The 15,545-nt window shown below is 39.5% G+C and overlaps 1 protein-coding gene across 5 annotated transcripts in view; it reads right to left on the bottom strand.

The window, feature by feature from the left end:
- PRUNE2 (prune homolog 2 with BCH domain) overlaps positions 1-15,545 on the bottom strand; it is a 292,485-nt gene that overhangs the window by 42,725 nt on the left and 234,215 nt on the right. For all 5 annotated transcript variants that reach the window (XM_077148463.1, XM_077148462.1, XM_077148466.1 and 2 more), the window contains exons 10-11: positions 2,936-3,015; positions 388-588 (exon numbers count right to left, since the gene is read on the bottom strand). In XM_077148463.1, coding sequence (XP_077004578.1) covers positions 388-588; positions 2,936-3,015 — 281 coding nt within the window. The remainder of the gene's footprint in view (positions 1-387; positions 589-2,935; positions 3,016-15,545) is intronic.

A 15,545-nucleotide genomic window follows, 5' to 3' on the forward strand; every position in this document is an offset into this window, starting at 1 on the left:
GAAACTTGTACAAAAGAATTGATAAGCCCCGATTTTCCAGTTTCAATTTTTATCTTCCAGATTAAATTCCCCTCCCCGCCCCACAAATCCAGCCCCAGTTCTGTTACAACACAGCACGTAACAGTCTTCCCTCATCCCCAGTGCCTAGCTCACACCTGGCAGAGAGGTAGGGGGTTAGTAAAAGAGTAATGTCTATATATGACCACTGTTACCATACCTCCTTCTTCAAGCTCTGAACTGTCAGAGCTTGTACCGGAGATACAAACACAAACCTCTAGAAACGACAGAAGTGAGCCACTGGCATCAAAATGGGAGGTTTGTTTCTACTGTCAATTGTCAACCTTTCACTTTGAATTTGACTTCAGCCTCGTCAACTCGGCAACTTACCATGTCCGGTGTACTCAAAAGAGTCTGCTTCATCAGGGGTATCGAGTTCATCCACATTGATGTCAATTTCATCTGGACTGTCCAGGTTATCATCAGAGAGGACAGAGCCTTCACTTTGGTCCAAAGAAAGATTGATATTTGGGGCTGTGAGCTTGATTCTCTGAGAATGAGTGCCATTAAGATCCAGAGAATTAGGAGGTTCTAAAGAGGAAAAAGAATAGCCAAGAGTGGGTTTGGGCCCCTTCCAGCAAATGCAAACCTGATAAAAATCCTTACATGGAATCCATGGAATTTGGGCCTCTTTCGTGGCCAGTAGGGCACAGTTCTAGCTTTCTACCCTTATCAGTCCTGGTCATGTGGGACCCATTTCCAAATGGGTAGAAAACTAGTTTTCAAAACTTCCCTGTTCAGATTTGAGAACTTGACAGTGCTAAGATATTAAATTGAATTTTTATGGTGCATACTGCATAAGAAAAACAGTTGTGCTCTATTTACCTTCTAATGATTCATGTAGACTTGGCTCCTCTGGAATGGAGGATATGAACATTTTTTTCTATCGTCACAGACATTCCCCAAATGCTTCAGTTCTTGACTGTGTCTGATCTTCAGTAACCTCTCCTTGGCTGTCATTCTCTTTTTAAAAACCTAAGGTATCTCCCAGTTTACATTCTTTAGACTCACCCAAGCAGTCACTACCTCTTATTTCAATAGTGCTTGGCACTGGTTTCCACACCATAAATCAGATTCTGGTGTTAAGACTCACGGAAGTAACTCCCACCCTTTCACTGCAAATTCCCCTTGGGGTTCCTGTGCCTTTCATTGAACAGAAGTAATGCTGAGGAAGGACAACTAAGTAAAGGTGGAGAGCAAGCCTAAAAACGGAAATCACAGGGTTTTAGGGCAAGAAGTATTTTGAAGGCCATCTGGTATGATTCTCAATTCTCAAATTCCAACTCTGGCCTTGTTCTAAGGAAGGTGACACGATCCTTTGTCATTAAGATTTTTCTTTTCTGTACAGAACATCATCCAAACTGTGTTCCATATAATATTTTTAAATGTTACTGGGGAAAAAGTTTCTCTTGACCACTAAGTTGGAGAAACATTGATTTTTTTTTTTGTCCTTAACATATGAACATTCCATTCTTGGTATATAATCAATGACTCACAATATCATCACATAGTTGTATATTCATCACCATGATCATTTCTTAGAACATTTGCATTACTCCAGAAAAAGAAATAAAAAGAAAAAACCTTACATACCATATACCTTACCCCTCCCTCTCATTGACTACTAGTATTTCCATCTACCCAATATATTTTAACCTTTGTACCCCCTATTTTTTTCTATACCCCTTATTACTCCCTTTCATTGATCACTAGTATTTGAATCTACTCAGTTTATTTTAACATTCGTTCCCCCTATTATTCATTTATTTTTAATCCATATATTTTACTCATCTGTCCATACCATAGATAAAAGGAGCATCAGACACAAGGTTTTCACAATCACACAGTCACACTGCAAAAGCTATATCATTATACAATCATCTTCAAAAAACATGTCTACTGGAACACAGCTCTACAGAGAAACATTTATTTTTACAAAGTTAAACAGGTTTCTTTATGGTAGGAATTCTTAGAGCAGTGCTGTCCAATAGAATTTTCTGTGATGAGGGAAACGTTCTATATATGGCTAGCAATACTTGAAATGTGGTTGCAGCTAAAGAATCAAATTAAAATTTTAAACATTTTAATTAATTTAAATGGTCACATATAGCTAGTAGTTACCGTACTGGATAACTACAGCCTTAGCATCTTTATAATCCAAAAATGCATCATGAACTTTGAAGATGGGTTAAGCATGCAGTGGTTACCAAACTTATTTGGCCATAGAATCTTTAAAAATTACTTAGCCTCATGACTAATATTTTTGAAGAATGTACTTTAGGAAATACTAGGACAGAATAAAAAATGTAATTGCTTCCTTTCTTCCTACCCCATTCTAGGCTTGGCTTAAAATGCCAGGGTTCATTAGAAATGGATGTCTTGGTATGGAGTGACCTCATAACAAATGAAAGTGATGGTAGGTTGCAAATGAAAATTTAAAATTCCCTTTTATATATACCTTTGGTCACAAACCCTTATAGTGTAGGTTTTTGTTTTACAATTCGGATACTCAGCTTTCTTGATGCCACATTTCTCATTTGAAACACTCTTATTTTTAAGTAAAATTTTGGGGAACTTAAGTTAGAATTTGGCATTATAGTATATTGCAGCCAATTATCAAATGAAGTGAAAAATTGGCAGATGAAGCTGTGACCCAGGAGATAAAACAGGGCCATCTCTAGTGAGCTTCAATATTCAAATCAGCTCTGAAATTAACCAAATTAAGCCGAACACTTTCCTCCCACTTATTTTTTTCTTTTTCTTCACTTTTATCACTGAAATCACAAGTTGGATGCATAGGAAATGGTCCTCTCACTGAATAATGAAAATGTCTGGATACGGAATACTGCTGAAGGAAATGAACAAATGCTGTTCTCACCAGGCCTCATGTCTGCAGCACTGGGACTCAGCATTCCCTCCTCAAAGGCGATGTCCATTCCCACATCCTCTGACAGTAGTCTGAAAAAAAGCAGAGCAGACTGTGCAAAAAGTTGCATGGTATTTTATTTTCCTTGAAAAGGGAACCCAGAGATTCCAGGATAACATTTTCAACTCACTTGCAACAAACTAAGTATATGTGCACTGAATCCTCTAAAAGCAGTCCCAGATTAGAATAAAGACTTTCTACAATTACTGCAGATAAGAACCATGGACACCAATTTTACCCTGTGTATTCAGCAAGTCACTTCTACCAATGCGCACAAGGAAACACATAGCAAGTAGAAGACTCAGAAATAGGAAAGAAAACATCTAATAAAATACACTTAGAAGGAACTTAATAGATTTTTCAACCAGAGAGGCCACATGTGTGTTCTAGAAAGAAGACAGACCTGAGTTTGAACACATCTTCCCTGGATAAACTTGATCAAATTATGTAAACTGCAGTGGGTAGAAGAGAGCAAACGAAACTTGCCCTACTGGTTTTATTTTCATTATCTATACAATAGGGGTATAGTATCTACCACGTTGAGTTGTTGAAAGGTTAAGCAGCAAAGGTAAAGTGCCTGATGTCATTGAGAAGGCACCAACTAATAACTAGTGTTATTTTCCTTCCTTCTTCTTACCATAAATTAATTGCAGATACATGTTGGTGAAGATGATTCTGGTCAGGAGTTAGTATCTCTCATCTCTATTCAACGCTGATTGCAGAACCATTTATATTACCCCACCTGGCTAGATAAGTGCAGGGGAATAGGAAAATATTGGAGACAACTGCGACAAATCTGTGTATCTTGTAGGAAGGTGATCACGAAGGATTCCCTCTGACACAGTGTATCCCGTGCCTCCTGCTCAGGAACTCCCCCTTACTGTCAATAGAGCACCACGATGAAAGCCAAATTCTAGTCTCTAGTAATAACTGCACTTATTTATTCAAGAAATATTTTCTACTATGCACTGAAGATATACGAGACAAACTGATCGGCCTCATTCTCATGCGGAGACGGGATGACAGGATTAAAGCAATGGCCGCACCACCACCAACTTGGTGTCATCCCCTTGGAGAGAAGTAAGCGACTGTGCCCTCACCCCCAACTTCACCGATTTTTCATGGAGTTTCTCCATGCACCAGCTGTGGCTTCTACCCTGCATGGTCTCTAAAACTAATCTTGTGCCCTAGGCCAAGACAGTGGACAAGAGACTGGCATGAGAGTCAAAGGCAGTAACATATTGGTAGAAATAAGGAACACAGAGACACACCATACTGGATGGGAGCGAACCCAACTGCTCAGCAAGAGCGGTGGAGGTGGTGTGCAGAGAGAGAGATGTGTGCCAGGCCTCGGTGTTGAACGTACTGGAACTCAGAGGGATGGGTACTAGGTTTTCCATGTTGATTCAGTTTTTCAGATTACTTCATGTCAATCCCTTGTCCTGTGAGGTAATCTGCATGTGTTCTCCTTGACACCAACTTCCTAGTATCCATAATGTAGCAAAATGCTGTTATTAAGAGCACCTGGGTTCAAACCTTAGTCTGATCACTTGCTGTGTCTTATATGGCAAGTTATTTGATCTTTCTGGGCCTCAGTTTCCTTATCAATAAAAAACAGGAAGACTGGGAAATGGCTGAAAATAAGACCTGAAAGGAAAAATTTTATTGCTGTAGTTTTCACCCTCTTTTATAATCGCTTTCTCCGTTCAAGTTGAAGTTTCGTGAAGGGGGGGATCATGTCTGTCTTGCTCACTATTATAACTCCAGCACCTGACACAGTAAATACCCAATACAGATGTGAATGATTGAATTATTGAAACCGAAATACCCCAATGCATATGCAAATTATTTTCCCTACTCCTCCACCTAAGAGGTGACCTAAAAAAAAAAAAGGCATCATATCACAGTCTGGCTAGCAGAGCACATACGTAGGCTGGCCTTAACCTCAAAATAAAGAAGTTTTTAAAAATAAATAGATAGTATCAATCTTAAATTTTTGTGGGTTTTGCTAATGTTTATAAGTAATGGGCAATATCATTAAGTAGTTGAAAGAATCCTAGATATGAGGCTATAGTTCTGGGTTATCATTCCACTGTAAGTAATGACAAGCTAATTAGCCTTGAGAAATCTGGCTGACCTCTCTGTAATTTTAAATGGAGATAATAAATACCCAGCATCACAGTGACTGCGGAAAACACATATGAAAGTGCTCTGTAAATTACAAAACATTGTGTAAGTTTAAGGTATTACATTCCTCCATTTAGAACACAATATCGAGATTATTGGTTTAACTGAAGTATGTTTAATATAAAGTATACTTCATACTTAGTAGCATAACTAAAATTACTAAGACTTGGGTATTAGTCCAGATAAGGGAAAATTTCAGTAACGCACAAATCTCCAGAGTCTATATGCGCCCCTGAACCGAGTGATGTTAGAGAATAGAGCTTTTGTTTCTCAATACTCCTTCACACAAAACAGAGACTTGTCAAAAAGGTGCTGGAATGCCAGTGGTGGCACGTACTGGGGGAGAGGAAAAGCTGAAGGCTGAGATTAGGTGGTGATAAGAGAGGAGAGGGACTCTCAAGTCCATGGATAGCACATGTTGGGAAACCCCAGGGACAGAGAGAGGGAAAGCTAAGCCAAAATAGGCTACCAGCAAATCCAGAAGAAAGCCAAATAGCACTCACTGTAAATACTCCAACATGCATTACATTCACATCTCGATCCATAAATATTTGTAGAAATGAAGTGGCCAACAGGACAGTTGGCGACTGAGTAGGACAACAGTTTTGCAATCAGTTATGGACATCTCTTAGGATCTGTTAGGTAACAAATCAGTCCAGCGTGAAGGTGGGTGTTTTACTTTATCCGCCTGTAGCAACATTTAATATTGGTTTTTTTTGTATACAGAATGGAACTAGTAAGGAAGTCGAGGGAGTTGTAAACATAGGCCTGACCCTACTATGGTAGACCTTCCATACTCAGATGCCCAGCGACACGCCTCCATCAAGAGGGCGCGTCCAGAACTGTTTTACAGTTTATTTGCATGATGGTGGTATGATTGTAACTGTTTGTTTCCAAGTATTTTTGGCTCTTAGCCTTTTGGGCATATGGTAAAATTGCTCTTTCCTGCTCCTTTGTAGTTAAGATAGTCATGTGGCTTTCTCTGGCCAGTAAAATAAAAGTGGAAGCGGTAGGTGGCACTTCTGGGCAGAATCCCTGGGAACAAGTAGGAGAGGCGCTGCATCTGCCACCCTGTCTCCGTGGCTGTGGAAGTGTTCTGCGTGTTTGCGTGAATAAGAAGTGAACTTTTGTGGGGTTTTGCCCTGAGACATTGGGGTTATTTGTGACCACAGCATAATCTAGCTCATTCTGACGACCATAGCTAGCATTTATTGCTTGTTTTGAAGAAACACCTGACTCACACCATGCTCAACATTTTACTTCCTAATGCAGGTAGCCCATTTCCCACATTCAGGCTCACGTTTGATAGTACACATCTTCTTGCCTGGGCTGCTAAAGCACGAAAACAAAGATACAAAAAAACAAAAAAAAAAACAAAAAACAAAAGTAAGCACAAAAGCTCAAATGGGCTTTGAATACTTTATTCTAAAAACTCGAGTATTGATACGTCACCTTTATGATTTTTTGCATAACCATGTGTCACCTGCTAATCTACCTAATATTTTTCTTTAAACTGATTTCTTTTACTTAAATACATTTATTCTTAAAAGATTCGTAACATCAGTGTATATGGAAACAATAAGATGAATGCTTATGCAAATTAAATATAGTAAAAATAAAACAAAATCATTAAATTCAAGGGAGAGATCCCTAAGCTTTCATTCTGAGGGTTTCTCTTTTTAGTTCAGAAAGATTAGCAGCGTGAGCTATGCTTGGCAAGGGTAATGCTGTATACACCATTATGAACACAAGGAAGTGCTTTGTAAGATGGAATACCCCCCCAAATAATACATTTTGAAGTGTGAAAGAACAAGGGAAATCCCCAGGTTGTAGGAATGAAGAGTTGTTAGAGAAAGACAATAAAAGGAGAGGCCACAGGTTTTTTGGACTGGACACAGGCTTTAGACACCCACAGAAGAAATGACCTCCACATACTGGAAGAAAGGACTAGACCTGAACTCCTAATGAGGTCTTGGATCTTCAAGATCTGCCTCCTTAGAGTTCATGAGTCACATGAATGGAGGTGGGCAACGGGTACAACAACTGAGGAATGGAAGGGGGAAGTATGGTGCATACATACAACCACTACTGAACAGCTGCAAGAAGGAATGAAGTTGTGAGGCATGCCACTAGGTGAATGAACCTTAAGGACTGTATGTTGAATGAAATGTCATAAACAAAAAGACAAATGTTATCATGTTTCACTCATATGGACTACCTATCATATACAAACTTGGTGAACTGAAGTCGAGAGCATGGGTTATCAGACTGGGGCCTATTATAAAGGGTCTTAGATTGTAAGCTCTTACAGCAGTCACATATATTCAGGAAGTGTAACTGCTGTTCCTAAATTCTGAGATACTGACCTGTTTCTCTATAACCTGGTCATATATAAGTTTCTGGTTCCCAGAAACTTCAGATATTTATGTGACACCTGAGACTCGGAGTTAGAGCTCTGAAGCTATGGAAGTCACTAGTATTTCAAACAGGAACTGTTTAAAAAGTTGAAAAAAGAATCAGACTTCTAATAGAGATATGAAGGAAGTTGACCTGGATAGGACTAAGGTAGAATAGAACACTAAGGTAAAGGATGACATCATCTGTATTTTAAATACTTCAGCTTTTTTTTTTTTTTTTTTTAAACATGGGCAGGCACCGGGAATCGAACCCGGGTCCACTGGCATGGCAGACATTCTTGCCTGCTGAGCCACCGTGGCCCGCCCGAAACTTCAGCTTTTATGTAAGGACAAAGGGAGAGATGTTTATTTGGTGTAAGATTTACACTTTGGGTAGTGCATTATCTAATTTAACTTGTATGGTCAGTTTAGTTGAACACCATAAGGACATGGAATTTTGAAAAGGGAGTGAGATTTTGTTGGTTTGTCCAAGTTAGCATGATGCCTCGATAAATCCCAGCATATTTTGGGCAGTGAATAATGAAGTATTTGCAAAGTCTTCACAAACACTTGGGAGAAAGGAGGAAATATTCAGCTTCTCCATTTGGAGAATTCCTGATGCTCTCACAAGCAGTGGGGAGAACCAAATCAATAGGGCAAAGCCTTGATCTTGGGGTTCACCCCTATGAAACTTGTTCCTGTAAAGGATAGGGTAAGTCTACTTAAAATTAAGTCTAAGAGTCATCCCCAGAGAACCTCTTTTGTTGCTCAAATGTGTCCTCTCTCTCTAAACTGACATGGTAATTGAACTCACAGCCCTCCCCACTACGTGGGACATGACTCCCAGGGATATGAATCTCCCTGGCAACATGGGACAGAACTCCCGAGATAAGCCAGGCCCTGACATCAAGGGATTGAGAAGGCCTTCTTGACCAAAAAGGAGAAGAGTGAAATGAGTTAAAATAAAGTTTCAGGGGCTGAGAGATTTCAAACAGAGCTGAGAGATTATCCTGGAGGTTATTCTTATACATTATATAGGTATCCCTTTATAGTTTATGGTGTATTGGAGTAGCTAGAGGGAAATATCTGAAACCATTGAGCTGTGTTCCAGTGGCCTTGATTCTTGAAGACAATTGTGTAAAGATATAATGTTTACAATGTGACTGTGTGATTGTGAAAAGTTTGTGTCTGATGCTCCTTTTATCCAGGGTATGGATAGATGGTAAAAAAAAATATGGATAAAAATAAATAAATAATAGGGGGGATAAGGGGTAAAATAAATCGGGTAGTGGTCAATGAGAGGAGGGGTAAAGAGCATGGAATTTATTTCTTTTTCTGGAGTGACACAAATGTTCTAAAAAATGATCATGGTGATGAATACACAACTATGTAATGATATTGTGATCCACTGATTGTATGGAATGTATGCGTGTGAAGATTTGTCAATAAAAATATAAAACAAAAATAAAGATATGCCCCCTTCATAAAAAGAGAATGAGGAAAACTCTATCTTTTGAGCTTGGGAAGTGCAGTCTGCCTGGAATTTTGGATGGAAAATTAAAAGCAACCTATGAAAATTGATGACATTAGATTTTTGTCAAGCATGTCTCAATTTATACAATCTGGATGATGCAGAAACCTCAAGTCGAGAAATTAAAATGACAATTTGTCTAGGACCCTTGAAGATCTAAGGCTCTAGGCTTCCAAAGGAAACATATGTGAAATTGCACGGTAGGGTTTATTTTCGCAACTGAAGGATTCACTGTAAATCCACTGAGTGGAAAGAAAAAGTCCTCTGAAACATGAACCCACAACAAAACATTACAAACTACACGAGGGAAAAAAACACTACTATGAGGGATTGTAGGCAGATGGAGAAGAATTAGCAATACAAGTACTAAAAAAAAAAACAAAACACCATGAAAGAACATCAAGATTAAAGAATAATATTTAAACCTTTGCTGTGTTAAACCACCGTTATTTTTCATAGCAGGTAGTGTCACTTGCCCTGACTAGCCATGCTGCCTAAAGAAAGAACATTTAAAACAGAATGATACAGAAGGGTTGAAAATAAAGTGCTATAAAAGATATATAAGAAAAAACAACCACGAGAAAACGAATGTCACAATATTAATGTCAAAGAAAATAGACTTTAGGCAGAAAAACATTAAGGCTAAAGAAATTTGCTGTGCAGTAAAGAATTGGCTTTGCCTAAAGAGAAGTTCTGGCCTTTGTCCTCAGCTTCTAGGAGATAATCTCTAAACCCTGGGAATGTTCTGCCTGATGAAGTGTCTTTGTCTGGGAACCCTGGGTCATGATACATAAATTAGCAAGATGATTTATGATGAGGGATGGCCACACCCATGTATTTTAAAGCCTGAAATTAAGATGCAATATTAAAATGCTTTCTTGACATCTTTGAACCTCACCAGGCCTAAAAGTCCTAAACCATGAGTTCTCTCTCTAGTTCTTGCTAGAGTAAAAGGCTCCCTACCCAGCTGGTTCTCCCATCAGCTGGACCAGCTGCACCCCACCCAGTCCTCAACCTTATAGGCTTCAGTTCCCTGAAAGCCTGCAGAATTATTCATCTCTCTGAAGAACCAAGGATCACCTCACCTTCTGGTCACTGCAAGTCCTGACTGCCACAGCCCCGTCTGGTTCACTCTGCTCCTGAGTGCAATCCTGTGTGGCCCTATATGGTGTGAGAGATCCTTCTCCTCTGGGATGTGTGTATATGTGACATTATTAGTAAGTAAACTGCTGCCAATCTCATCTGTTTAGTATTGGGTTGTCGTGTTTGGTCATTATCTACTATTCAGGGTGGGAGGTCCCTCTTTCACCAATGGACTGATTAGGAGGTGATGAAAATCCATATAGTCTTAGAATGGGGACTGGCCATATCAGAAAGACCAACAACATGACAAAGGATAAAGGTTTTGGATCACACAGTATCAGTTGACCTGGAGGCTGCGATCAATACTTTGAGCAAGCCATCAATCAACGCCTATGTAATGGAGACCCAATTAAAACTCTGTATTAATGCTGAGGCTTGGGTGAGCTTCCCTGTTGGCAATGCTCCGTGCGTACTGTCACACACTGAAGCTGGCAGAGTAAAGCATCCTGACTCTTCCAGGAGAGCACAGTGGAAGCGCCACACTTGGTATTTCTCCTGGACTCTGCCTAGTACATTTCTTCTCTGCTGTTCTGAATACATATTCTTCCTTTCCCTGTAATAAATTGTAACCATGAGTATAATAACTTTTAGTGAGTTCTGCACATCCTTCTAGCAAATTATCAGATCTGAGAGTGGTTTTGGGAACTCTCTGAACTTGTAGTTGATGTCAAAAATGAAAATGGTCTTACTGGAACGGTGCCCTCTAACTTTGCAGTTGGCATAAACTCCTTGTAGTTATTATTTAGTGATAAAAGGAGTAAATCTTTAGAAGATGCAATAATCCAGAGCCAATATGTTTTTAATAATATAACCTCAAAAGATGTAAAACAAAAACTGAATATAAATATAAGGAAACAGGAATTTTCTTTATAATTTGAATATATTCAATTATATTCAAATTTGAATATATCTTATAATTCAAATTTGAATATATCTTTCAAGAATTTATAAACCAATCTGAAAAGAAATGCATATCAATATAGAAGATCTGAACAATGCAATAATATAATTGATCTAACGGACAAAGAATTCAGTATTCAGTAAAAATACACAATTTTCCAAACTTATGAGAAACTGACTAAACAGCACGTCCCATAAAATACCACAAAATCATTATCTTATGGACCATATTCTCTGGCCTCAGGGCCCTATATATAGAAATTGGTCATTAAATTTGAAGTTTTCAAAATTCAGTTTGGAAGCTAAAAAACACACTTCTAAATAACTGAACAACAAAGCCCTACATTACAAAACTTGTAAAAGCAGCTAAAATAGTTCCTACGGGAAAATAAATAGCCTTAAATTCAGATATACTAGATATAAAATATGGTAACAGAGTAAAGATTTTTAAAATCCATAGAACTATACTGGTCAAACAGTGGAGCCCAAAGTTAAACTCCAGACTTTAATTAATAGTACAATTATAAACGTGCTATCAATTGTAACAAATGTTCCACAACAACATGATGTATCGGTGATGAGCTGGTATACAGGAATCCTGTATTTTATGCACGACTGTTCTGCAAATCCACAATGACTCCAATTAAAATTTTGCTTTTTTAAAAATCAGATACTAGAAATTAAGACAAATGAAGTTAGCTAAGGGTTTGCATCAACCCAGGAAGGTAGAAAAAGAACCGTGTTCTCATTTGAGTCTATGCCATTCTGTGAAGTCTGTGCACTACCTCTAATGATCTTAAATACCATCCCTGTTTCCAGTGGGAAACAGTGACTTAAATGGAATTTTCCAATTTGAGAATCTATACCACATATATTAGCAGAATTTGTGTTTTGGGTATTTACACTTCTTAAAAAAGAAGACTAATTGCAGCAGCCTGACAGTTCTGACACCACAGAGAGGGAAGGGCTATTAAACCCAAAAACCTTTAGAACATTGTTAAATATACCCTTTGCCTTTAGGCCAAGTACAAAATTAAGCCCAGTTTACATCCTTTTAGCATTTCTGTATCTGGAGGAATTTAATTGTTGTTGGATTAGCCTTGTCTGGGATCAGGTCTTTTTAATAGGAAATAAGCAGTGAATCAAGACTTTAGCCCACACATCCACACCATTTCTAGATAGTATTGTTTCCTGACAGGCATGTAATACATTCAGCAGCAGACAGAAACCCTTTTCAGAATCATCATTCTTACAAGATTGGCCACCAAAAAATGTCAACCCATCCCATAAAAAGTAAGGCAGCAGGTCAAGCTCTGTGGCTAATCGTTCTCTGTAAAAATACCAGATCGTTATGCTGATATATTTCGGGAAACTGATTACAATAAAGAGAAAGTTCCTTTATGTCAGAGTTTCTAAAATTCTCCTGGCTTCCTTCTACTTAAGATACGTTCCACTGATAAAGTTGCTTTCTCTAGAAAGAGAGATTAAATGAAAAAGAAAAAAAAAAAAAAAACAACAACAAAACAAAACCTCTCATGAGGCACTTGACTTCCGTTGTTAAAAGCATCAATTAGCCCTTTAAAGCCCAGTGGTTAGAGAATTGCTACTTCAGGACTCTTGTCTGATAAAGCAGGTGGCACAATTTACACTAAAAGGACACGCCACTCTGTGAACCCTAGAATACTTATCAAATTACTCAACACAGGAGGCAAGCTGAGGTTGGACTGGGTTTCACACTTAGCTTAATCAAGCTGATACCAACGACAAAGGATGTGAACCTTGGGCCCACAACAGGAAGCAGGGTTCACGGCCATTAAATCAGGTTCTGGGCAACAGTGAGCTACCCAGCTGCGTCACATACCCTAGAACAGATAAGCGCTGTGACCTGGCAGGAAGAGTTGCCCTGGGAACCAGTCTGTGGAGAGAAAGTAAAGGAAGGAGGTGAGAATAGGGAAAATAGAAGACAGCAAACCACAGAGACAAGCACTGGGCACTCACCCAGATACCACTTTCTGTGGGAGATCTGCAAAATTCCACAAACCTCAGCCATCTGTTCTGGGGTTCTCAGAGGATAGGGTTACCAGGCAGCTGTCCTACCCAGAGCTGGAATTTAGAAATCTATAAGTTGCAAAAATCACTTGCAGTCCAAATGACCCTAGAAAAATCCCTTGAATTACCACTGAATTCCAGGATTCATGGTTTCATGCATCAAATCCTTGATGGTAAAACTTATGAACATTAGATTTTGAGGAACTCTAAGGAACAGAAAGAAAGCCTAAATGCCATTTAAACCATTTTGCTTTTCAGATAATAATGAAATCCTGGGTTGTGAATGGAGATGCATGGAGATTTTGACTTCTTGCCTAAGCAGATATGTCCTTTTGTTTTAATATTGTCTCTAGAACCTTAATACTTGATGGATTTGTTTGTTTCTGAGAAGATAAAATTAGATGGCATAATGTCATACTGGGGATGGGCAGGTTACAATTCTAAAATCTGCACGAATTTGTTTATGAAACAAATTTATAGTTCACAATTTGGATGACTCTCAGGCATCCCAAACTCTTCTTGTACAAAACCAAATTCAACATCGTTTGACTCCACAGATCAGCGACATCCTACATTCTCTGTGGTGGGTGCTTTCAAAAAAAAAAGTCCACAGATTTTTTACGCTCCCTTCAAAAGATGAAGCCTAATTCCCTTCCCTTTAAATGTGGACTGATTTTAGCAATTTGGTTCTAATGAAAAGAGCAAGGTGGAAGTGATGGTGTGTGACTTCCAAGACTAGGCCCCAAAGACACCCAGCTACCCCTTGCACTCTCCTGGACTTACTCTGAGGGAAGCCTGATGCCATGTCAGAAGGACACGCAGCAACACAGAGAGGTGCATATAGCAAGGGACTGCGGTTCCCTGTACAAATCCAGCATGGGTGAAATTCCAACACCATGTGTGTGAGCTGTTTTGTAAGCAGACCGAACTTTGAGAGAACGAAATTTTATTCATGTTGCCTTCCTCCAGAGCATAATTTTGCAAACTGTGCCTGTAGGCCAAATCCAGGCTGCTGCGTATTTGTCAACATAAAAGTTTCATTGGAACAAAGCCACACCCATTCATTTACCTATCTCTATAACCGTGTGTGTGATGGAGTTGAGTAGCTGCAACTGAATAGCTGCACTGAGTAGTCGTATTGTCCACAAAGCTGACAATATTTACTATCTGGCCCTTTACAGAAAAACTTGGCTGAACTCTTGCTACAGAAAAATCGAAGACTCAGGCTTTACACCATGCCCTGTGGATTGGCAAATATAAACAACTTGACCAGCATTTGAAAGAACGTCTTTATAGGACTCTGTTTTTAGTATTTCTGGTACCAGATTGTTCAGGGATTGCTGTTGACCCCATCACTCTTGAACGACTTCAAGGAAAGAGGTAAAAATTAATCCAGTGCAGCCACTGTGTTGTCCCATAGCCATGGGCTGATAAGAAAGTTCTGTGAGTTTATTTCCTTGTGGCAGGAGGTTTGGGCAGGAAGACAGGCTGGCGGCATCTACAAGGCTGAAGCCCCAGGGGATAAATTCCAGGAACTGCTGAGTTTGTGAAGTGGGGGGGCCGGGGGTGATGGCCTGTGCTGAGACCCACATTAATTCTACCTACTTTGAGACCCACATTAATTCTACCTACTTAGGCATCTTACAGAAGCTGCTGTTCCTGGCACCGAAGATTCTGTCTTCAAATTCTGAAGTAAAACAATTGTCCCTTCACTTCCGTCTCCCTTCATAAGAACCTTACTTAGCCAAACCCACTTCCATTTCCTCTTACTGTGGTCAAAGAGGAGACTTTTGTCGGTGGAGCTTGCACAGTCCACTGACACGGGGTGACCTTTACCTGTTTTCAGAATAACTATTTCTCTATGATATCACTTCTGTAATAGTCACCTAATATTCCTCAATGACGTTTTGAAGAGAAGCCTAATTGATTACCAAAAATAATTTGTAGGAGGAGAATCCTGATGGGCACGTTCCAATTAGTGGAGAGATCTCATGAAGAATACTTGACCAGAAGAGCAGGACATCTTCGAATCTCTAAATAAGGGTGTTCGCTCAACAATTATTTATTAATATGCTAGGAAGGCCCTGTGCTAAGCGTTGGGAGTGCCTGTCCTCGGGAGTTAAGCATGTAAGTACCTGGAAGGTATCCATTTGAGGTCAGCAGAGGATACAGTGGAACCCGACCCAGCTGTGTAGTTAGGGACAGGGAAGGGGTAAGAGCCAGTGCCCGAGATGTCTAAACTGAGTGGTAGGGGATAAGCAGGAGGAGCACAGCGAAGCAGGGAAGCAGGAATAAGAGACAGGGTGAGAGAGGGGGCCAGAATCTGGGGTTGGGACAGGTCACGAAGGCCTCATGA

Source organism: Tamandua tetradactyla, chromosome 2 (assembly GCF_023851605.1).
Source record: "Tamandua tetradactyla isolate mTamTet1 chromosome 2, mTamTet1.pri, whole genome shotgun sequence".
NCBI lineage: Eukaryota > Metazoa > Chordata > Mammalia > Pilosa > Myrmecophagidae > Tamandua > Tamandua tetradactyla.